The 25,288-nt window shown below is 37.7% G+C and overlaps 1 protein-coding gene across 4 annotated transcripts in view; it reads right to left on the minus strand.

Annotated features, from left to right (window-relative positions):
* The window catches only part of MTA3 (metastasis associated 1 family, member 3), a 211,343-nt gene that overhangs the window by 16,797 nt on the left and 169,258 nt on the right, over positions 1 to 25,288 (minus strand). For 2 of the 4 annotated variants that reach the window (XR_825501.1, XM_010842310.1), the window contains exons 10-15: positions 19,325 to 19,399; positions 17,414 to 17,472; positions 12,633 to 12,757; positions 9,767 to 9,918; positions 8,504 to 8,726; positions 744 to 830 (exon numbers count right to left, since the gene is read on the minus strand). Coding sequence is in view for 3 of the 4 variants with exons in the window: in XM_010842310.1 (XP_010840612.1) it covers positions 744 to 830; positions 8,504 to 8,726; positions 9,767 to 9,918; positions 12,633 to 12,757; positions 17,414 to 17,472; positions 19,325 to 19,399 (721 nt within the window). In the remaining variant the exon portion in view is untranslated. Of the gene's footprint in view, positions 1 to 743; positions 831 to 8,393; positions 8,727 to 9,766; positions 9,919 to 12,632; positions 12,758 to 17,413; positions 17,473 to 19,324; positions 19,400 to 25,288 lie in introns of those variants that run through there. The other 2 variants (XM_010842311.1, XM_010842312.1) reach the window with 2 other exon arrangements.

The raw sequence follows: 25,288 nt of genomic DNA on the forward strand, positions 1-25,288 counted from the left end.
CCCTGGTTGGGGAGCTAAGATGTCACATGCCTCGGAGACAAAAAACCGAAACATGAAACAGAATATATTGTAACAAATTCAATAAAGACTTTAAAAATGGTCCCCATCAAAAAATCTTTAAAAAAAAATTCACCCTTAAGAATTCCCTGGCAGTCCAGTGGTTAGGACTCAGCATTTTCATTGTCTTGGGCCTGGATTCAATCCCTGGTCAGCAAAATAAGACCCTGCAAGCCATGTGATGCAGCCAAAAAAAAAAAAGAATATTCATCCTTAATTTTATAATAACTTGGGATGGTGACAGATGGTAATTAGAATTATCATGGTGATCATCCTATAATGTGTATAAATGCCAAATCATTCATGTGGTACACCTTAAACTAATATAACATTGTAAGTCAATTATACTTCAATTAAAAAAAAAGAATATTCCTCCTCTAATAATTCAGTGATTCTCATTTTCCTCTTCTTGCTTAATCTGTATTTATATACATAAATACACATTACATTTTTATTCAATTATATTTTTAGGAAAAGTAAACCCATCTCTAACTCTGTATTATGTTCTCTGTGTGTTTTGGTAATCAAACATTTCTCAAATAAAATAAACTGACTATTCATATGAAGGTATCCAATTTCAGCTACTTGAAAGGCTTACATTTAATATAGGTATGTCAATTTTGAGGAGCCGGTGATAAGGTACAGATACTGCTCTCCAAGCTTTTCTTCTATTAAAAAATACCCACCTAAATACCCAATGATACATGCCAAAGGCTTCCTAGTGCTTTTGCTTTTCAGTGGACTTCCAGATAGATCCGCATGTCTGTCTGCATCTGAGGAGAAAGAAACACGGAGACAACCAGTGAGGCTGATTTCTCTGCCTGTGCTTCACACACCACAGAAATAAAAGGTGCAAGTGGAGAACAGCACCAAAAAATCCACCAGTTTCCTTCATAATTTTCTTTGGGGTTTAAGAATAAACTGGTTCCAGTTCTGGTTCCAGATTACTAAATGGGGTTTTACCTGGGGACCACTTGCTTTAAAGTCCCTTATGAAACAACTAACACATCTCACAAGCCCATGCTTTCTTTCCGTGTTCACACATCTGTAAATAGTGGAGATATGCTTCCTGTCTAGCCACGCCATTTCTATATTATAGTAGAAAAGCTTCCGTAAGATATGAGGTGTGATCAGTCCTAATGTAAGATAAATCTGGCGTGGAAGACAAAAATGATGGCTGACAAAGGCAACAGACGTGATCAGCCCTGACCTCGATGGAATGAGTCTCTACGGAGGAGTCTTCATCTATCTCGATTAACTTTCAGTTCCATTAGATGAGCCTCCCCCAAGTAAAAATGGGCCACTTGATTTTATCACTAGTTTTCTGTCCTGCGTATCCTCTTATGATGTCATTAGCACTGAGACTGACAAGGTTTCCTGTGTGCAGACAGGTATTTCACCCAATAGTCAGAACAGTAAAATACTGTAATGGATATTTGTTCATAAAGTTCACATCACAGTCATTTCAGAGAAAAATAAAGCACACAACACAAACACTCTTTTTTAATTAGCTGTCATTAGGATGAAGAATAGATGTGAAAGATGGCTGCATCTCATACAAGTTAAGTTACAGAGTTTGAAGTGACCAAGAAGTGAGTATTGAAACGTTTTTTAAATTTGCAGCTGTTGTCATAAAGCTTAACAGAGTAGCTTCAGCAGATATGACTCTGCCATGTTTATGCCTTTTGTCAAAAATGTCCCTATAGATTTTCTGTGATGGAGACCACATTTCTAGGCCTATACACAGGATCCACAGGGATTCTCTGCACAATTAGTGTTAAAATGTATAATTCAATCTGGAACTTCAAATAATTTAGAATTAAAAATTAACTTTTTCATAAGCTCTAACCCTCTCATCAAGGAAATTCTTCTCCAATAACTACTGAACAGAAAAAGGTGGGAAAGTAGCATTTAAAAATATTGAAATAGACAAAGCACATAACGCACAGCCTGGAATCCGAATATGTATCCCAAGCACTGGCTAATTACTATGCAACCACTGACAACTATAAACGGTCCGATTTCTTCTCCTCCTACTCAGCTGATTTCCTTTGAGGAAAAATAAAATAAAATTACGAAGCTATGAAGCTTTTCACCTGTTGTTGAAAAATAGTGATGTTGCAGGCAGGAATATAAGAAGCATATTTTGGAGGAGTGATCTAAACGCTAACATGCAGCCCAAGCCCTGCAGGGATTGGACACATGTCACATCGCTATGAATTAACAGTAAGAATTCTTTCCTAGTGTTACTAATTCATTAAGAATTCAAGTTCTACTTAGGAAGAGGACATGAGAAAAATATTCTATTAATAAAGTTTCAATGAATCATCTTAGTATTTCCTCAATGTTTTGGACAAAAACCATTACTGTATTGTTAGTAATAAGATTAACTTCGCTCTTTACTGCAGTTTCTAAGGCCCAGAGCAAAACTGCCAAAGTGACTCCAAGCGATAAACTCCCACATGACTGTCACCTTGACAATAATCGAAAAAACCCATCAAGAGTTACCAACACAATACCCAAAGACCATTTCACTTTATATTAATCTGCTTTTAATTTCTCACTAAATTAGTAGGATTAATTATGCAGTGTTCTAAGTGGCAATTTACAGAGCACTTGAGTGGGAGATCAAAGCTCTTTAGAAGGATCCATCTTTCATCAATCATTATAAAGGTAGTAGTTGGTGGCAAGAAAATCAGTCTCAACCATGAATAAATCAAGATGAAAAGTGGGTGCTAAGACTATTTAACATAGAAACTGCAACCATTAAGCGATTATACTGAATATCAACAGAAAAGAGAAAAAGCTTCTGTCTGGAGGGAGTGATCATAAACAAAGACAATCAGGGCCACACTTGAGCTGGTTAAAAAAAATTGTGATTTGTACTCAAGACCAGGCCAGTGGAACCTTGTTCTCAAGTTATTCACCTAACTCTATCTAAAGAGGATTAATTAGTATGTATTAAAAGCACACAGGGAAAGAATGCAAACTGAGAAATGCCCAAAGAAACCAGAAAGAATCAAAATCCAGCCAGAGCGAGAACATCCTCATCTCTCTCGAAACACTTGACCAAGTATGAGGCGTATTTCCGTGGCTTCTGGAAGGCCGAGCTCTACTTCCTTGAGGTAAACTTGGAAAAAAGTTGCCCATTTTTGGGCAACGCACGGCTATCTTTCTAAGATGTTGTGGAAATATTAGAGGGGAAAATAGAAAGCTTGCAAAAAGTACATACTGAATTAAAATTCACAATACTATCTCACATGAAAGTCGCTCAGTCGTGTCCGACTCTGCGACTGCATGGACTACACAGTCCATGGAATGCTCCAGGCCAGAAGACTGGAGCGGGTAGCCTTTCTCTTCTCCAGGGGATCTTCCCAACCCAGGGATCGAACCCAGGTCTCCCGCATGGGCTTCAAAATTGCTATCATAGTAAAACCATTTATAGAATTTTCTTATAAGAAAATTTTCTTATAAAGGCATTTCAAACAAGACACAAAACCAATGTGCCATTAACAAAAAAGAAAAGATTCAACTACTTAAAAAAATACAAAACAAAACCTGCTTGGCCAATACAGATTCAACAAAATCAAGGACAAAACAAGGGAAATACTGGGTTGGCCAAAAAGTTTGTTTGGGTTCTGCCGTATGGAGAAACTTGAACAAAGTTTTTGGTCAACCCAATATTTGAATTGCAGATCAAGAGCTAACTACCTTAAAATACAATAAGTTCCCACAAGCTGGTATGATTTTTAACAGAAAACAGGCCAGGGCAAAAACAGCTGACGAAAAAGGAAATACAAACGGTTTTCAAACATATGCAAAATGTTTTACCTTATTCAAAATGAGAAATGCAAGCTGATGTAACTTACATGTCACTTACCAACTAGTTAAGGGTTTCAGAGATCAATAACACTGCTGGCAAGATTCTAGAGAAACAGGCACTCGGTAGACACTGGTGGGAGAGTAAACCATAGTTTTTCTAAGGGCAACTGGGCAGTGACTATCAAAATTCAAAATGAAAGTTGCTTGACCCAGATGTTTTACTGTTAGGGATCATATGGGATTGCAAAGAGTTGGACATGACTGAGCGCCTTAGCACGCATGCACACACACACCTGTAAGGTACATATATCACTCTTAAAAGGTATCTATATAAGAATATTTGTTGCAGGATTACTTATAATAGTGACTGGAAACAACCTAAAGTGTTTTAAAATAAGGGAACTGGCTCAAGTACAAAATACAGACTATTATGCAGCTGATAAAAGAAGAGGCAGCTCTCAATGAATTGGTATGAAATGGCCTCCAAGATCCATCAAGTAAAAAAGGCAAGGTACAGAGCAATGTAGACATTAACATCTGTACAAAAACAAAGAAGACACCTAGTTTGTTAGAGATTCACATGTCATCTCTGGATACTTGAGACACTGATGACAACGGTTAGCTCTAAAAAAGGTATGAACGCAAATGGTGTTGATTTGGCCTAAGACTTGTAGCCATTTTTCTTCCTTTAGAAAAATTTAAAAACATCCATTCGAAGACAAGTTTTTACTAAAATAACAGACTATCAAAATAAATAAGCCAGAACTGTTCTCTCTTAAAGTTAGAACTTAAAATTTCAAAAACTTTATATAATTATTAATAGTAACTTTTGCTGAGAAACCTCTAGAAAACTCAAAATATATATAACAAGTTTCTTCTGAATATGGGCCCCTGGAATACATCTGAAATTGAATTAGCATGTTCAGAGAAAAAGGGCTCCAGGTTCCCCTTTGAAGACATTCATTCTGGGGAATGGTTCTGTCATTAAAGTTCAGTGTATTATCAACTCAAAAACTACTTAATTATTCATGTAAGCTACAGAGGGGGCACCTAAGTCATTTGGATCCACTTCTCTAGGAACTTCTGCTTCATCTATTGAATGCTAACATATTGCTCGTATTTAACCCCAGTCTCTGTATCCTAAGTCTCAGATAGAAACCATGTGCTCATCAGGCGTTGGGTGATTTTACAGATTTTTGACAAGTTATCCAGTAAACTCAGTGGTGATGTCTGATAACAGTAACAAAGGAGGAACACCATCATCGTTACATCATGGCATTTTTTTAATGAGGGGAGGGGTGTCAAGAGGGAGAAGAGACAGGCTATTGAAACCTGATGCTGTGTTACAACCATGCAGTCGGTCTGCGAATCTTGTCAAGGACATCATACTTTTCTTTCTCAAGTATTTTGGTTTTGGGTCCTGCAATCCACTTGTATTAAGCACTATTTACATGGTAGAACTGGTTCAGGCTCTGTACTTACATTAGTAATTTTCAGCATGGACTTACATAATCACATATAAAGGTATATTATTAAAATAAATAGGTATTTTGGGGTTTGGAACTGTGAATCATTTTATATCTATATCTATAAAACACATGTTGGTTATACCATATGTTTATTTCAGGTTAAAAATTTTTTAAAATAGGAAATATATTCCCATGACTCAAAATTGAAAAAGTTTAGAAAGATGAACAGTAGTTAAGTTTCCTTCCCACCGCTTTCCCTCAGCCTCCCAGTTTTCCTTTCTGAGGACAATACTCTTACATTTTCCTTGAGATACTTTATGGACATGCAAACAAAGATTCACCTACTCACTCTACTGTATTCTTTGACACCCATTTCTTAATGAAAATAAAGGTCAGAGAGTGCTGCTGTTAACAACAAAAATCCCTCTACACAAGAATTAGCTTGTGAAAACTCAAAGGTATGACTATGCTCTCCCTCATGTAATTGAGAATTTATCTATTCGGCTCCCCACTTCTTCACTCTTACACCATCTGTCATCCCATAAACTCTGGCTATGATACTGCTGTAGTGGTGCTGCCAAGGCCAGAAGCCACAGGCATCAACTTCTGCAGTTCTTACAAGAGGAAGAATCTCAAGTTCACAGGGAAAACGATTTTCCTTTTCCAATATTATGAAGAATTATACTAAACATATAAATTGCAGCTCTTGATCCATCAATACCTTTAGAATTATTAACCTTCACCTGATCTGAAAGTGCATTCATACTGCATCATAGTGACTTAACTTTTATGGGGAGGGACAGGGTCACCACTACCTTTGAGAAACCAAGGAAAGCTTATATTAAAAAAAAAAAAATAAATAACATAGCTTTACCCTCCCTCTGGACCACAAACATGGTTGTGTATAGACATCAGGTTATTAACACCTAATCTTACTAACAAGCCAAGATCAAAGAAATCTGCTAAACAGGTTGTAACAAGGTACACATATGAGAAGATGATGCAAGAAGCAATCAGATGCTAGGAAGAATTCATTAGCTGCTTGCTGGTTGCGGGGACCAGGACTGAGAACATGGCTGGTGAAACTTTTACATTTTAAGTTGCAAGGTAAAATTATTCTGAGAATCTGATTCTATAAACTTGATCAATGAAGCTAACTACAAAATAAAATATGCCCCTTGAATCTCATCACAACAAACGCCTCTTTTATTATGATCATCATCATTATGATAGCTACATTTGTAGCTAGCAAGACTGAATAGCAAGACTGAATGTGTTGAAAATGTGAGTAATAAAATGATGTGTTATATACCAATACATATGGTATATAATTATGAAATGGAAGCCAAACTGGACAAATAGAATGCTCAACCACAAATTCAGACACTAGCTTGTAAAAATTAAATGTTTTTCAGAAAATTCACCCAAAAGACTTTAAAATTCATTTATAGCTTGTTAAATCTTCTAATTTGTTATGAAACACTGAATTTCCAGAATATTATATAACTGTAAAGGATTTGTGGGAAACTGAGAAGTTTACAAATTGGCAATATTGGAAATATAATACAGGTAATTTAATCTTGACCCTTTTTAGTGGCACGGCCTTTCAACTGCAACAAATCAAAATGAGGTGACAGAAAAAAACATACTTCACTGAAGAATCATCAAAATAAAGACAACTTGCAAATTAACTGAGAAATTAACAGAAGCTTAATCAGAAAAAGCTTCCTCAGAAGTCAATTAAGTTGGTGATGGTTTCTTTTCCATTCATAGAAACAAAGATGATCCTGGAGCCTGGCCAATTTTAATGGAAGAATTTCATTCATTTTCTTTCTTGTAACATTTTTTATTCCTTATATTTAAGAAATTATTTATAAAAAATATGTCTTTTAAATCAGCTAAGCAGTTTAGGTAGATATAAATATTTTCTAGTTTCTTAAAATGGTAAGAAAATGATAACGTAAATCCATGATCTCAGCAACACTAGCACAAAAGTAGCATGAAACGTCAGTACATATGCCTACGTTCTCAAACACACGAGTCTCGTGCGGCTAGGTTTGCCCCCATGGGATGCAGAGGCTACTCCCAATTTCTACTCTCTACCAAGCACTCTTGTTCTTTTAAAGCTTTTACCTGTATGTTTTAAAGCCTTTCAACTATTCTGCTGAAAATTATCTTCAGGAACAAAAACCACTTTTCAACCATCACTCCTTTTACAGATACCTTCTTTAAATCAAAATGGAATGCCTCATAATAATACATTTTTCATGATAAAGTATCTACAGAATTTCTTTAAGATTTCCCATCTATTAAGCCACACAGCAAGTTTTCTTATCCCATAGGGGAAAAAGCTTGCATGGCTCTAACATGCTAACCAGGAATGTAACTAAAAGTAACAAGGCTAGAATCAGAGCTCACAGACAAATTATGGACACGTTTAGGGGTACGTGGTAATATGAGAACAACCTGCAATTCACTGGAACATATGACATTTGTTCTAACAACAACACACATAAGCAAGACTGAATGTGCTGAAAATGTGAGTAATAAAATGATGTGTTACATACTAATACATATGGTATATAATTATGAAATGGAAGCCAAACTGGACAAATAGAATGCTCAACCACAAATTCAGACACTAGCTTGTAAAAATTAAATGTTTTTCAGAAAATTCACCCAAAAGACTTTAAAATTCATTTATAGCTTGTTAAATCTTCTAATTTGTTATGAAACACTGAATTTCCAGAATATTATATAACTGTAAAGGGTTTTTTGGAAACTGAGAAGTTTATAAAGACGTACAATTTCTCATTAGTGCAAATTGGCAAGCTTTATTCTACGTTAGGGGTAAAGGTGCTTCCCCAATAAGGGCTTTTCGGCAACTCCATCACAAAACCCCACTGCGTAGGATCACCTCCCACCTATCTTTTGCTGAGCACTACTTTCTCACAAAGACTGCAGAAGTTTCAATGTTTCCTTTTCAGGTTGGCGTGATACAAATGGCAGCAGACAAAACAATGTTAAAAAAAAAAAACAAAAGGCTGCACACAAGAACTTATGTTTATTGCAAACAAAAATAAAAACAGAGAGAGGGAAGAGAGAAGATGGTCAGAAGCACAACATATAAGGTTAAGAATTTAAAAGCATCTTACATTCTGCCCTAATGGCAGCATAATTAATAGGAACAAACGGCCGTCTTGCTGCCTGCCGCAGCCGGAGGGTATTTTTGCAGACCTGCCGAGCAAATTTTGTGAAATACGTAGTGTGAAGGAAGAAAGCTTGACGGGTCTTCACTGCAGACTTCGGGCTCCCAGTGTTTCGGACTGGCATCCCCTGCATGGCCTGGCGAGACATATGACTTCTAACTCGCGGGTCCTGTAAATCAGACACCAACAGATGTGTGAAGACCAGAATGTGTCACATACATACTCCTTGCACTCTGCTCAAAGGAAAGGGCAAGTTTTACGTCTTTCACTGAAGAATATATGACTTACTACAGGGGGAGAGAGTTTTAAAGTGTGTCCTCTGGAGTAGGAGCTGGGGACTAGAGAAGGAACCTGGTGGAAGTGGGTGTGTGTGATCCTACTCTTTTTCCTCCTAAACTGACCTTAGCAATCCCAAATCATATTCACAACAGTCAGAAATCGCCAGGAGTAACATTATTATTATTTTAATATTGAAGTGTGTTAGTCGCTCAGTTGTGTCCAACTCCTTGTGACCCCACGGACTAGCCCACCAGGCTCCTCTGGCCATGGAATGCTCCAGGCAAGAATACTGGAGTGGGTAGCCATTCCCTTCTCCAGGGGATCTTCCTGACCCAGGAAGTGAACCCAGGTCTCCTGCATTACAGTGGATTCATTACCATCAGGGAAGTCCAAAATATTGAAGTGAGGGTCCTTAAATCTTGCTAGTTCTCAATAGGTAAATACCTATTATCTGCCATCTATGAGAATTTTACCAAATCATATTTAAACTGTTGTTCACCCCAAGATTGAGTCCATGCTTTCCTGTTTTACCTATGATAGCTCAGGAACAGGAAGAATGCTCAATTTGTATTTATCACTTTATGCAATAAAGCATATTTTCAACATGCTAAAGGTTGCAAACTGTTTCCAAAAAAGCTATTAAAACCAATATTTAACTTGTAGGCTCTCTTCTCATGCTAACATGTCCCACACACATTGTTCTTCTTCTGTCTGAATAATCAATCTCTCAAGACCAATATTTTGAGTACCTGAAAAAACTGGATTTGTCCCTGTCCCTCTCTCCACACCTACCCTAAACATTCCAGTACCATGCTTAGCTTTAATAGCTTTGTTTAAGTTTGCCTGTACTCTACTTCTGTTTGTGAGGCGTGATTCAGGTGCTGAAAAACATGACATTTCTCAACACTATAAAGACCACTGCTTGTGTACCTCGGTGGCTGGGCTAGGAGGTAACTTCTCCTCTTCCGACTGGGTGGGCATCTTCAGGCCTCCGTATTTTTTCCAATAGAGCCAACAGGTTGCACATAACCTACACTGCATATTAGGTGGGCCCCAAGAATACCACTGATGAGACTGTGTAGCTAAAGATGGAGGAAAAAATAAGTAAAATAAGAATGTGATATAACTTGTAACAGCAATACATATACAGATAAACATTTGAAAAATAGTCCAAAGCCATCTTTAGTTTACAATCTTATTTTTCTTCTCCCAGTTTACCCAGCAAACAGGAACGTCTGATACATGCATGTATTTTTCAAGTCAGAATTCATTCAGCCATTTATTTCTCTATATATCAAATGCCTGTGACCCTTATTAAGTGCCCTCTATTACACATTATGCTGCTGAAGGAATTTTTGTTGGTTCATTAAAAACATCCTCTATTGTGTACATTTCTGGAGGTAAGTTATCAGGAAGGTATTAAACTAAATCCTGGTTTCCAAACCTTTGGTTCAGAAACTAGCTCCAGGTTTAAGGTGCTTAGAGGAACTCCCACAGATAAAGGTAGAAGTTGGACAGAAGTAGGTTATCTGTTTTTCATTCCTTTCTTTTAATCAATAGATAAAATAATTATTTCACTTTTTCTCTCTTTAGAAATGGAATCCGTTTCAAGACTTTAAGTCCCTATCAAGTGAGCACGTGCAGCAGAGATCACAGCACGCTTAAACCTGAGAGCTCAGCTGATTTATTCCTGAGCTGAACACTACAGACCTGTGTTATTTTGCTCTGAAGTTTAAATTACTGCCATATAACAATTTAAGTATTCCCACAATGGATCTGAAGTTTAAGACAGAAAACACTGAATATTTTCTGCCCTTGACCTGCAACGTTGCCTTCATCAGGTTAACATGTTCAAACACCACATCAGGGTTATCAACTGACACTTCACAAGACAATGTCAAAAAGGGAAGATATAGTGACCACTATAGTCATACTGCTTCTTATGAACCCCACCATGTTATTCTGGGGGGACTCCTGGCAAACACTAACCTAAAAATGTTCCCTCTTGTAATTTAAAACCAAATAGTCAAATAAGTCAAGCTGAGTTTTTTTAAACACAAATTTTAAGAATTCTAAATATTAGTCATGGACTTATTTTGGATTCTGAATATAAAATTTCACTTGTATTTAAATACGTATTTTTATCCAAATTAATCATGACATGTCATTTTATTTTATTTATTTTTTGACATGTCATTTTAATATGTCAACAAATGCCTTTCTCTTTATACAATTAACTAAATTCAATTAAAGACTGACAAATAGAAAACACCAAATTCTTCCTATAAAGATAAATTTGGTACATATATTATATTGAAATATAATTATAATAGATAATTTAATACATGGACCTCAAAGATTATAAAATTAAAACTGCTTTTTTGTCATGCACATATAAAAATGGTGGAATAATTATTTAAAGGGATATGTGAGACTACATATAAGATGAAAGGGGGTTTGTAAAGCAAAAATAAGACACATTAAGCCACTAGCATTTCTTTAGGAGTCTTTCTACTTTCGCTTAAATATAAATGAAGTTCAAAAATCTAAGATTTCTCCCAATGCCAAAAGAGCTACACAATCCATGTAAAATTTTGACCAAAAGAATCTAATTTTCCACAAAGTGTTTCCCTTTGCGCTCTCATGGTACAAAAAAATGGTTAGGAATGTGCTGTTTCTATGAAGACAGCAAGCTGTCCGGCTCACACCTTTCTTGGTTGTAGGAAAGATAATTACGCGATTTGGCTTTAAAAGCCTTTCCTAATGCTGGAGCCTGGCATGGGGCATGGAGCAGAGTTAAAAATGCCCCTCATGCCTGTGGCCTCAGTGCAGCGGCTACTCTCTCCCTAGGGAGCTGCTGAGAGACAAGAACTGGGCGCCAAGTAGATGTTGTCCTTCCCTCTTCCACGCCAGGCTGCTCTGACCGGAAGGACATATAGATGATTTTTAGTCAATATTGTGTCCTTCCTTCTTCCACACCAAGCTGCTCTGACTGGAAGGACATATGGATGATTGTGTCACCATAGCCCCGTTTAAGAGACTATATTGTTGTTCAAGGTTTTAAAGAAATATAAAAAATGTATCTGGGACCTCCATGACAGTCCAGTGGTTAAGACTCAGCATCACCACTGCAGAGGACATGGCTTCAACCCCTGGTCAGGGAACTAAGATTCCACATGCAGAGAGGTGCAGCCAAAAAAAAAAAAAAGAAAAAGTATCGACCACTTAACAGTTCATCTCACCACCTCAATTTAATATTCAAGGCAAATATAATGCTGCCGCCATCAGGTAGTTTTTTTTAACAAGGATAAATACTGATAAATACACTGGGGCCCTGAGACCAAGAGTATCATAAAGCAGCATCTCCCAAGCCAGTGCTCTAAGGGAACTGGTCTGAGGACTATAAATAGCAGTTTCTAGCAGTAAGTCCTTCCTACAAAGTTATGTGGAGCCTTTAATTTGTCAAAATATACCGAGAAACACCAAAACGTATATTGGCATATTTCATGGGACCATGGTTTGCACAAAGCTAGTAACAGGTCTGAATGCAGCTTAGCCCGCACTGCTGTGGAATACTCAACAAACCCAGAACACCACAGAAGCACATCAGAGGAACCTAACACCTAAACTGAGCGTCCAAGCGGAAGGTAAGGATGGGCATCTATTCACTCTGAGGCTACCTTATCCTGCTCTCCATGCAAGGCTGACTCCCACACCTCCCACCAGATGCTGCCAGCACAGTCCCTGGGGGAGTAGGGGGTGGAGTGGGGAATAAGCCCTGCTGGAGAAAACTCACCGTAGCAGCTCTCACAGGCTCGCCCGAGGAGAGGGTTTTGTGGCTGGAATGTGGTTCCCACAGCTCCATTCACAGCACCAGGTTTGCCATTGCTGGTGGATATTTGGTTGGGATTTGGTTTGCTGCTTTCAATGAAATATAAAGTGAAGTGATAAAAATGACTTGTGTAACAAGGTAGAAGGCTCTACATTTCATTACTGATTTATCTTAACCACACATAAACATGTGAATGTTTGATGAAGAAGAAATTTAAACGAACCCAAACCATTTATCTTTACAAACCGAGGCTATGTAAAAACCAATCTCATAAGCATGACACTCACAAAATAAGTAGTCATATCTCTTCCTCATCCAGACATAATTTCCTTAGGATACTGTTTGACATTTTGGAAAATGCAAGTTATTAAATATTACTTATCATGACAAAATAATTTCTGGATTAAATAAATTAGGCAGTGTGCAGTGTTTAGGGAAAACCACTGCCCATTCCTGCCGCTAGAGTGACAGCTGCTGACCCTACGCATTGGCTCTCGAGGGAACTGCACAAAAGCTGCATGTCAACAGTGACACTGTGGATACCAGCTGGGCTTACTGGGAGAGGTAAACGCATTTCAGGAGACTGTGACCACTCATCATTTCTATTATGCTTGAATTTTTATGAAGATGATTACAGAGCACTTGAAATTAGAAAAACCAATATACGTATCCAAGGCATTTCTTTTTAAGAGGAAAAAGGTAACATCTATCAGATTTCCAGAAGCCATAATTCCTCAGAATCATGTAGCCTGGACTGTTTTGGTATGTACTGTGCCAACATGGTTTGCTTTTTCCCATCTGGGGTAGCCTAACTGCCCTGTGTATCAGTCACGTCCAAGAACACTGTCCACCTAGGTGTACACACTATGTCCTCAAGTACAGTCTTAATTCACCTAACATATATTTATTCAGGGTCCAGTAAAGAAAAGTGCTGACATGAAGCAACTTTCATTCTAGAGGCGCTTTCATGTCTATATGCTGGGCAGAAAATAAACAAAATAAATTAGCAAATTATTTGTTAGTAATGAATGCTGAATGACTACATGTAGACTACATATATTCCTATGGCCAGTGAAGTAAAGAGAGTTCACAACTATTAAGAAAGACATTTGAAGTTTCAGCAGAGAGTAGACTCATGAGTTTCCTTTTTGCTCTTTCTCATTCCCACACTTACATTTACCAGTGAAAGCCTAATATGTAAACTTGACCTGAGGACAAATTAAGATTTCTTTCTGCCAGTGATACTATAACTCTTAAGTGAAACTAACCTCTGTGTGCACTGAAAGCTCTATTCTATAAACAGGGCTATTATTTATACTTATCTGTGCCAGCAATGTATTTTGAAGACAAATTGGAACCACACAAAAAGTATTTCTCCTCTATAGATTTCAGTTGGAAACATGCAAAATTAAAAGTGGTGATTAACAATGACTAAGATTTCCAAGGGTATGTAAAAATCTACTATACATAGATAGAAATGATACCCCTTGAAGTCAAATGGCTGATAATGTCAATTTCAGAAGACTTTCTCTAAATATGAAAATATGTGACATTTAACACAGGGCCAAATATATATGTGTTAAAAGAGAGCTAATACAAATTTACAGTTGAGCAGCCTGAAAAAAGCCAGAGAGTAAACACAACTTCAGTTGTTCAAATGAATCTAGAATGTTATGTGGCTGAATAAACGACTGACTTTAATTATAATAATCACAAAACGAAAATGAGTATGCAAAGATGGAATATAGACAGGTCAACCACTACACATACACTTTTCAAAACCAAGAACCTATAGATTAATTCTCAGGGGACAAATCGTTGATGCTAATGTGACAATTTTAATAAAGTTTTAAAAGCTGCATTATATGAAGCTGCCCTTCCTTTTAGCTAATGCCCAAATCCTTCCTCCCTTCCTTTGTGCTCCAGACTCCAGCCCTCCTGCCCTCTTGAGAACTTTGTACACTTGATTCTCTTTCCTGGACCCAAATTTACCATGGAAACATATCTCTCCTATTTAAAAAAAAACAAAAAACAAAAAACTCCATTACTCCATCCAGACTCAACCCTCAACACCAGGAACTTGCCTTTTCAGCCAATTCTCTTGAGAGCTGCCAATCTTCACTGTCACCAACCACCTCCATCTTGCTACTTTCCCTGGCTATTTTTCACTAGCATTTGACACTGTTAACCTCTTTCCCTCCTTGAAAGATACCCCTCTCTCGGGCTGTGTGATAAGGCACTCACGTGGCTATTCTTTTTTCGGCTATCATACTCTATCTGATATAGAAATACTAGATTTCCTCAAGTTTGGTCCAAGGCTCTAATTTCTTATTGCTCTAAGAAATCTGTAGTTTTAAGAACAATATTCTATGCAAATGAAGCTCAAATTTGGACCTCTAGCCCAGAACTTTCTTCTGAGTTTAAGAACAATATATCTGACAACATACTCAACACCTCTTTTTGAAGAAAGCAAACTCAAAATGACCCAACCTGGTTCTCTGCTGCAGCTTCTCATCATGGTGAACAGCACAGCAATCCACCTAATTAAGCTAGCCAGAAACCTGGGATTCAACATCTCCCCTCCACCCCTCCATACAAGTCAATCACCTCCAAGTAGCATGCACTGTCCAGGCCACAGGTCTAGGTCAAGTTGTTATCGTCTTTCTTCTCCAAGAACTTCATAAATGGTGTCCTTACAGCCACTCCCCTGACTCCCCAAACCATTTCCCAAAATGCAGCCAGTCATCTTAAAGCGCATACAAATCTGATCATGACACGTCCTTGTTTCAAATCCAACTCCAGTGTTCATCAGAGGGCTAACCCCTGGCCCCTGCCCACCATACTGGCCTCTCGTGGCTCACCACTCTCTTCATATCAGCCACACTGCCTTTCTCTCTGCTCCTTAACTATGTTCTGCCCCTTCCCATCTCATGATTCCATCAGCCTGGAAAGCCCCCATCACCCAGTTAATCTCTTGCCTAGAGTTCACTCAAACTCACCTTCCACAAGGAATCTTCCCTGACAGCACCACCTGAGTGTGGTCCCCAGGATAAGCTCTCACACAAGCTCTTCTTCTCCACCACAGTACTCATCACACTGGGTGACTAGCTGTTTGGCCTCTGTCTCCCCCACACTAGAATGCAGGCTCCGGAAGACCACCTGTCTTCCTAACTGATCCACCTCTAGTACTGAACAGAGTGCTTCGCATACAGGAGACTGTCAGGTTCAAACAAGCAAGAGTAAAGAACAACTCTCGGTCCTGTGGTTAGGACTCTGCTTTCACTACTGCAGTGTGGACTCCTGTCGGATCCCTGGTGTGTGACAAGCCACGTGGTACGGTCAAAATCCAACTCAATCTACAATCTGTTCTAAAATAATATTTCAGAGTTGATTGGGAAATTGTTCAAAGAACTCAGATTCTTATCCAACTCAACAATACAGATTCATAACTTCTATTTACATATATGAGATTTACAGAACATGGCTGTTCTGTAAACACTTTATTTACAAAAACTGGTGGCAGGTGAGATTTGACCCACAGACTAGTCTTCAACTTAGATCAAGACTCCAAAGTCAATGCAAAACTGAATAGAAACAATTAGCTGTGGTATTTGGTGAACACTAGCTACTTTTCCTGTAATCTGACAGCACTGCAAAGTATAGGAATGCTGGTATGCTTGCTTTTAAAAATCTAAGACACATGAATCACAACACTGTTTTCTTTGGGGAGTTTGTCTTTTATAGATTAGTCAAATAAAACATATAATTTTCTAAAATATTAGAAACTACTCTGCAGAAAGGACATTATAGCTCTGAATAAAAATTATGGACCTTATAAATTACATGTTATCTACCTTGAGAAAAAAGACTAATAAGAAATAAAACAATTCATTTTCTATGAGGCCTACTGTGTATTAAAATATGTATTAATGTTTTGAAATTCAGTAAAGAAAAGACTAGGTATACAATAACTGTACTGAACTCAAAAGAGTGAAAAGGTTTGAATCAGTACATAGAATTTTGTAGTGAATTTCATTTTAATCCCTAAAGAAACTAGGATAGCACTATATACATGGTGCTCAATAAACTAAATCTGCTTGAACAAATAAACTGTCAAACTTATGACCTCAAAAAAAAAAAAAAAAAAAGGATAATTCATTTAAAATGTAGCAAATGAAAACTGGCATTCACTTTAATATACAATAATTCCTAAACCCAGAGGATAATGATAGAATGCTAGGCATCTGAAACAATCAAGACCTATTCATTATTTATCCAATATTTACAAAGTTTGGTTCTAATTACATTCCCTAACTTCCCCCAAACAATGTAAAATCCTCCATAAAATAAAAACATTCCTCAAAAGGGTAATGCACATTACCCAAATAAAATACATTATACAATACAGAAGTCTCAAAAGTTGCTAGCTTTCTGAAACACATTTGCTTCAAATAATATTTTCATAGGTTAGTTTTCTAATACTTTCCCTGAAGCTTTGATGGCATTTTTGCTCTGGTCCTTTTGTTAGTCAACCTGGGGATTCCCCAACGAGCCATTTTTTTTTTTTCCCTAAAATAAAATCACTGCAGTGGCATTATAATGGAAAGCAAATTATGCTTTGTAGCGGAAGAAAATAAGATACATAAAGAAATTCATATCTGGCTGAAGATGACAAAAATGTAAATATTTTGTTTTGGATAGAATTACTACCGTGGCAAATATTTTATAGGACTCCCATTACTTACTAAGTTGGGATATACACTTGTTTCAGTTTACTCTCAGCTTCTGCTGCCTTTAGACGTTTCTAATTGAAAAGATAGATGAAATATTTTACACACAATGTCAAAATAATTATTACCACTTCATCTGTCTTAAAAAATTCACAAGAAAATAAAACATTAAAATATAATTCAAAAACTGTCTTTTTAAGATGAGTTTTTCTTTCATGCACATGTTCTTAAACTGCAGAAATTTGTAAGAAAAATCACTAGATTCTGAGGTACAGAACAGGTATTAAATAAACATTTTAGACACAAATTTTAAAAATAATGTAATGAGCAACTCCATTTCCCATTCCTCTAGGAGCAGATAAATCAAACTTATAAGTAACCATTTTTACTTTTCACATTTAGTTTCTATTTTATTTCTTTTTTGCCTTTCTGGAAGGGATAAAAAACAAACAATGATCTTTGCTTTTAGAAAATTACTCAGAGATGATTACTTTCCAAAGTCTATGCAAAAGAAAGAGACAGTAACTAAGTCCAATTAAATAAGCATCTACCCTCAGAATCTTGGGAGGTGTGCAGTAAACTTTAAGCTTGATTGAACTCACGTCAGATTTTTAGGTGCCAATTAGGAGTCAAATGCAGGGAAAGGCATGGTGAAAAGATTATATAATCAAAGCCAGAGACTGATCAACACAACAGTAAATGCAAACAGAGAAAGAAAATAATGTATGGTGGATATTCAAAATTACGACAAATCAGAACACAAGGGAAGCCTCCATTTTCTCAATGAGAAGGAAATAAAAAAATTTAAGGAGGCAACTTAAAACTTTTAAATAAGGAGTTGAAATTCTTGGAAATAATTTAATTCAAACACATTTCAACCATCCTCAATGCCATCATTGCCACCATCTCTAGAAACTCTTTTCACTTTGAATGACACAGATTGCCAGAGCACATGGTCCTCACATCTACCTAAGCAGATCCTAGGGGTGGGGTGGGGGGTGTGCATGCAAACTTTATTTGGAAAGTCAACAACAGATGAGAAGATGGCAGACAAATGTTCTAGAGAACCATCTTACTTGGTTTTGGATGCTAGTTTGAAATAAGCATTTTCTGAATTATATATGATGATAACACTGGACATTTTTCAACAAGCCATGGGTATCTGCTCACTATTCACAACCTCAACAACTCACTAGAGTAATTTTTTTAGTGATCCTTTAAACTGTATTTTTACAGCATGTAACACTTGCCATTGGGTGATCATATACTTAGGAAAAAAAATGCCTGTTAAATTTATTTGCCCCTTTGTCTCTACCAGTTCTGACACGGATCTAGAATATAATATACTAGGTCACCTGAGGAAAATATACTTTTCCTCCAAAAGTAGTAATTGAGAGAATTACCTCAATTTGGGACATTTGGGGAAGATTTAAAAAATAAGTTAATCTCTGCTTTTAGAGATAATTTTTTGGGGAAAGTTCTGTATTTATGTACAGTAAACTTTAAATAGTAAAGACATTAAACTAGCAAAGACTAACTGCTACACTTAAGGTCAAACACTTGATATAATCACACAAATGTCCAGGAGGTTTTAGAAGAACTCTTACACATCTGAAGTCATTTCCATCAACTATACCAACAAAGAGATGAAGCACCAGGCACGTGCAAGGAAAATAAAACCTCTCTGGTGGATATTTCCCTGCAATCTTTTCAAAATATTTATCATAATGGAATCTAAAGTAAAGAAAATATTGAGACTAAAATCTTAAAATGATATGCTAAAGATATGAAATTACATAGTTTATAGTGGTCTAGAAAAGATAAAGCAAACAAAACAAACTTAAAACAAAGTATACTGCTAAGAAATATCAATGTGTAAATAGCTCATTTTAATGCAACTCTATTGGTAGCAACATGAAAAATTACCTGCTGCACATATCTGTCAGTAGTTTTCCACATGTAATAATATTCAATGATGCTAGTCAGTGATTTCCAAGGGAGCTGAAAAAATATGTAACATGACAATGAAAACAAGCTACTGTAGGAACTATTTTCCTTTAAAACCACTTCGTAAAAATAATGAGGCAATGACCTACACAGGAGACACATCTAGTAGAAATGTGAGAAAATGGAAATTAATTCTGAGCAAAGGGTCCCCAAACAAGTTCTATTCAGCTAGAGATGATGACACAACACATTTCTCAGCCCCCATTTTTTTAAAATTATAAACCTTATGACTGATAACATTTCATAACTTAATCAGTTTTTCTCGAGCTATGGGTGGGGTTGAAGTATAATTTTTAGAATAGTATTCTGAAGTCTTGCCTGAGTTCTTTAACTTTCAAAGATGACATCCACAGCTAGGGGTCATTGGTCTGCAGCGTAGTACTTCTCACCTTTTCAAAAACTGCTCTACTTTAATCTATTTTGTTGTAAATAAAATGAAAACCTAAGTCTCCGAAAAACAGCCAAGAGTGGTACATATCAGAAAAGTAGGAAGCTTGTCTGCTATTTTCCATAATTATTCAAAAATCGCCAAATGAGCTTCTACTTATGATACCCAAGATAGAAGAAAATATTTAGTATGTCCCTCTGTAAAGGGAGATCTGTTATTCATTCAAGAAGCCAAGCAGGGCACTTCAAACAGAATGGTAACACTCAGTTGTCAGCTGTTGAGGCAGACTTACTGACGGGTGAGTCAGTGCCCTCTGCCTCTCATCGAGCTCGCTCTAAAGCACCACTGGCTTTAAACAGTTCTTCCCAGACCCCAGTGCAGCTAGGGGTCTGTTTGTGACCTACACGAACACCATTCATGACATTCCTATCATCTCCATATTTAACTCACCTGTTTGGCCTGAAGAGAAAAATAAATGGAGTTTAGAAAAACGAAATTATTTTTAAGTTAAATTGGGTGGCACCTTCAACAAATGTGGTCTCCTTACAGTAACAGATTGGCACAGCTGGCATTTCAATTGCAGTTAAAGCAAATGTAATTTTCTCCAGTTTAATATAAAGCAATCTAATGGAGCTGAAAGGGTCTGAGGGGCAGTGTTAAGGAGCTGACTACAGCAAAACCCTAGGCATAGTCTCCTAGGGTTTTAAGCAAAGCAAGACTTCTTATCTCCTAGTTATTCTTTTGGGAAACAGCCCCTGGCATGCAGTTTACCTGGTAGTCTGAAAAAAGAAAACCAAGTGACCATGAAACCCAAGCTTCCTCATGAGCCAGATTTTATCTAAGTCATAAAGTCCTAATCAGCTGTGCTCAGCACCACCACGCTCTCATCAAGAAGTGTAGGTCATGTCTGTGTCTACTCCTGATGAAGTATTGTCTCTCCCTCAACCCTCACTCTGGCTTCATGGGAGTTCCCTACAATATGCCAACTCAAGAGGAAAAAATCCAAATGCAACAGATGGCTCCGCATGATGCTGGCACCAACTGGAATCAGACTCTGTAGCATTTCAGCCCCAAGCAGGAGTGACTGAAGCACAGTGAAGAGGGGAGACCCTTGTGGAGGGCAGACCATTAGAGTAGACATCTGATGTTGTACTTTGAATTGAAAGAGAGATGGCCAGAGGTACTAATCTACATCCACCTGTGGACAATGGTCATTTCTTTGACACAACGATCAGGGACTTGAAAGGAACCAGATTAGAGGACTGGTTGCGATGAGGCTTGGAAAAGAGATCTGTGGGACAGACACTTGGAGGGGTCTGGCTGTGAGGATATTTGAGTCTCTGTGCTCACAAAGGTCCTCTGCACCGGAGGTTTCTCATTCATCTGCTGCTCATTCATCTCATCCATCATCGGCCAAGATGATTCCCTCTATGGCTGCCAGCCAGCCTCTTTCCCTAGACACCCAATGACTGCTCAAAGGACACAAACAAAATAGACACACATGTGGAAGCCACCACAGGGATCTCTCTTACCAATTCTGATCTTCCTCCAAGTGTCTAACCTGCAAGGAACAAAGTACACAGGGCCTCCAGCATGGGACCATTCCCAGTAAAACGTCTGCTAGGTTAGACTCTCAGTATCCTAGAATAGCAGTTATCTGTTCTTCTTGAATGGACAATTATTCTAGATATGACTTCCCTTTTTTGTCTGAAATGCATTGGCTAGTAATACCATACACAGACTTACGAATGACTGATTTCCACACAATACTGCCTTTAACCCGGGACTCAGAACCTGCAGGAGTGAAGGTTTGGGTCACCCCACCAGCCTAGATGAACTCTGATCGTCTAAGATACTGTGTTGACCTTTCTTTCAAATAGCAGAGGGCGCGGGCGGCATCCAAACCTAGGTCTCTAGTCTTCCTAGAGATTTTATGAAAACTTAATATCCTATATGCCTTTTGGCTTAAATCAGATACAGTGAATTGTGTACTTAGCAACTAAGAAACCTAATATAACCAAAATATCTATCTTTTCTCCTAAACTGGGTGAGGTTGAGTTTCCCTCACTTATAATCAAGAGTACTCTGATACAAAACTCTGTCAGGGGAGGCGGAGGGGGAGGTGTTCTATTTTGAATGACACCTAAGGCATTAGAAAGCGTTTCACAAAGGGAGAAAGGAAGACTAGAGAAACATCTATATGTCATTCCTTGCTCAGTGTAATTATTTTCCTTCTGCACCGACTTCCCTTTCTATTTTTATATAAGGTCTGTTGTTGGTGGTGTGTTTTTACCTTGATAATTTAATGCAGAAGTTACAAGTTATAAAGACAGGGCTGTGGCTAAAACCAGAAGAGGAATAAACATCAGAGATGGATGCTGTGACATTAAATTTAAGCCTCCTCATTTAAGGAAACAGTACCATATTTTCTAATAATTCAGGGATAATTGGTGTTATTTGGTTGCTAAGTTGTGTTTGACTCTTTTGTGACCCCATGGACTGTTAGCCAGCATCTGTGCTGACCTTTCTTTCAAACAGCAGAGGGCATGGGCACATCCAAACCTAGGTCTCTAGTCTCCCAGAGACTTTATGAGAACTTAATATTCAATGCGCCTTTTGGCTTAAATTAGATGTAGTGAATTGTGTACTTAGCAACTAAGAATCCTAATATAACCAAAATACCTATCTTTTATTCTAAACTAGGTGAGGTTGAGTTTCCCTCACTTATAATCAAAAATACTCTAATACAAAACTCGGTAAAAAGTAGAGTGTTTTAAGAATAGAGCCAAGATACATGGCGCTTACTGACAGAGTCAGGGCAGAAGAGAATCAAGCAAGATAGGTGGGCAGAGGCAGCAGACATGATGGGGGGCTGGGGGGATTCCTGCTGGAGGGTCGCCGTTGTGGGGTCAGGTAGGTTTGTTGGCTTCAGAAGTCCTGGCTGTGAAGCATCGAAATATGGATCCCTGGCTCTTCTGGAGGTTAGCTTTCTGACAACCTTTAATAAATTTCTTCCTCCTCAAATGGCCTCACTCAAATGGAGTCTACTGTCTCTAATTATGACTTGCTATCCTTTCCAACTTCCTGCTAGTTCACTTTCTTATGCTACCAAGGCTAGAAATCCAAACATGGCATTTCTAAGAACCCCCTGTGATTCATTTCTGCCAGTCAGATGTATAAGACAAGTTCAGAAGTAAATTAAACAGGCACAGTATGGATGGTGCATAGCAAGGGATCCATCTTGCTGCAGCAAAAGCAGGAGGCACAGAATTGTTCTAGACCCCATGTCTCTGCCAGAGGTTTCCTGATCTCAAGATCGTGGCTACAGCAGTGTGACTCTGGCTCAGATGTTAACCCAGCAGCTTCTCGATTCCCTTAGAGGGCAGAGGTAACAGCTCACTTGGGGATCGTTTCTGTGGGATTATTTTGAGATCCAGCTTGAGCCTACTTCTCCAACCCTATCAATGATTTTAAGTATCTAATTTCTAAAATTAAACACCATTCAGTTTAAAACAGCTCTTATAATTTTGTTATCTGCAACTGAAGTTTAAATGATACAATAGCCAGGAAATACCCTTCAATGAAAAGAGTTTCTATGGCAAAGTTAAATTCCCAAGCCACTGTGAAGGGAGATAGGACTCGTTAAATATTTTTACTTTGGCAGCACATAAAAGAAACAAGTGGTGAACAAAACTAAAGGTAAGAACAATAAAAAACTTACCAAACTATTAAAGGTCAATAGAGGGCTAGAACAACCATTTAGCATCTGTGGAAGGGGAATTCAAACACATTTGCCACAGATCTCCATAAGCTGTTCATGAGAAAGAACCGAGCCAGAGCAGGAAACCCGAGAAACCCCTATTGGTGGCGGTGGAAATTTGAATCACACAAAGAAACGAGGAGGGGCAGAAATGGTGAATTTTTAAAAATAAGTAACAATAAGTAAATAAATATTGGGGGGATTAATCTCCTTTAAAAAATCACTGATTGACTAAAGCAAGAAACAGTAATAATTCACTGTGGAACTTAGAACACGGAATAAAATGTATGACAACAAAAGCACAAGACTGGAAAGAGGAACTGGAAGTGCACTGTTTGTGGTTCTTCCAATCTACGTAATCTAAGCAGTATTTATTTGAAGGTAAACTGTGGTACATTAAAGATATATATTGTAAACCACTAAACAAAAGTTTAATTAGTAAGCCAAGCCACTAGTAGAGATAAAATGGGAGTCATTAAAAAATCATTAAAAAAATGAAAAGAACAATGGGACAAATGGAAAACTCACATTAAAATGATGGATTTAAATGGTTAATTATATTATTAACAAATTATATTAAAGGCAAGTGGTCTAACACTTGAAGTAAAAGGCAGAAATTGTTAGATTGGTTGAGGGGAAAAAGTAAAATGGATGAAAACAAAATATATCATGTAAACAACAAAGCTGGAATGGTTATATTAATAGGAGAAAAATCAGATTTTGCCACAAGGAATATTATCCCAGGGATAAAGAAGCATAATGTAAACAGTAAAAGGTCAATTCATCCCGAGAACGTAACAATCCTAAATGTGTATGTGTGTAACAGAGAGTCAACAAATTTAAAGCAAAAACCTAATACAATTCATGTCAATGCATGGCAAAAACCACTACAATATTGTAAAGTAATTAGCCTCCAATTAAAATAAATAAATTTAAAAAATTAGAAAAATCTACAGCTCTATCTACAGGCTTTTAATACTACTCTCAACAAGTAATAGAACTCTCGAGAAGACTTGAACAACACTATTAATAAGCCTGACCCAAGTAACATTTATAGAATATTATACCTAACAGCAAAATACCTATTTTCAAGAGCACACGGTGCAGTCACCATATTCTATATATACTACGCACTACAAACAAACCATATACTAAGGCAGAGTTAATCAAATCTTCAAAATGTAGAGTTTGTGTCTGTGTTTAACAAAGTATGCTTTCTGAAAACAACAGAATTAAACTGGAATGCATAACCAAAAATATATATGGGGGGAAAAAACCCTACAAGTATGTGGAACTTACTTCTAAATAACCCATGGATCAAAAAGGAAACCATAAGGGAAACTGAAGAAATGAAACTGAACGTACACTTTATCAAACTTTCTAAGATGAAGCTAAATATAACAGTGCAGAGGGAACTGACACACCCCCTTTCTCCATCAGATATCTGGCAGAAAGACCTGGGACAGGGCAAGCCGGCTGCCCAGGGGTGGTGGTGTGGGTGTGCACAGTGGCGATCTGCTGCCACTGGCCAAGAGAGTCCCTTGCTTCCCAGATCCTTCACTCATACAAAGCAAAGCATCTGCCACCGGAGATGGACTAGAAACTGTCCCATCCGCTAGTCCCAGGCAACATGTAGCGGCCAGTGGAGGGGGACTGGAAATGTGCTCACATCCAAGAACCCCTGCTAACAAAAGGCTGCACAAGGCAGAGACTGGTTGCCACGAGAGAGCTGGAG

Source organism: Bison bison, unplaced genomic scaffold (genome assembly GCF_000754665.1).
Source record: "Bison bison bison isolate TAMUID 2011002044 unplaced genomic scaffold, Bison_UMD1.0 scf7180017864177, whole genome shotgun sequence".
Classification (NCBI taxonomy): Eukaryota; Metazoa; Chordata; class Mammalia; order Artiodactyla; family Bovidae; genus Bison; species Bison bison.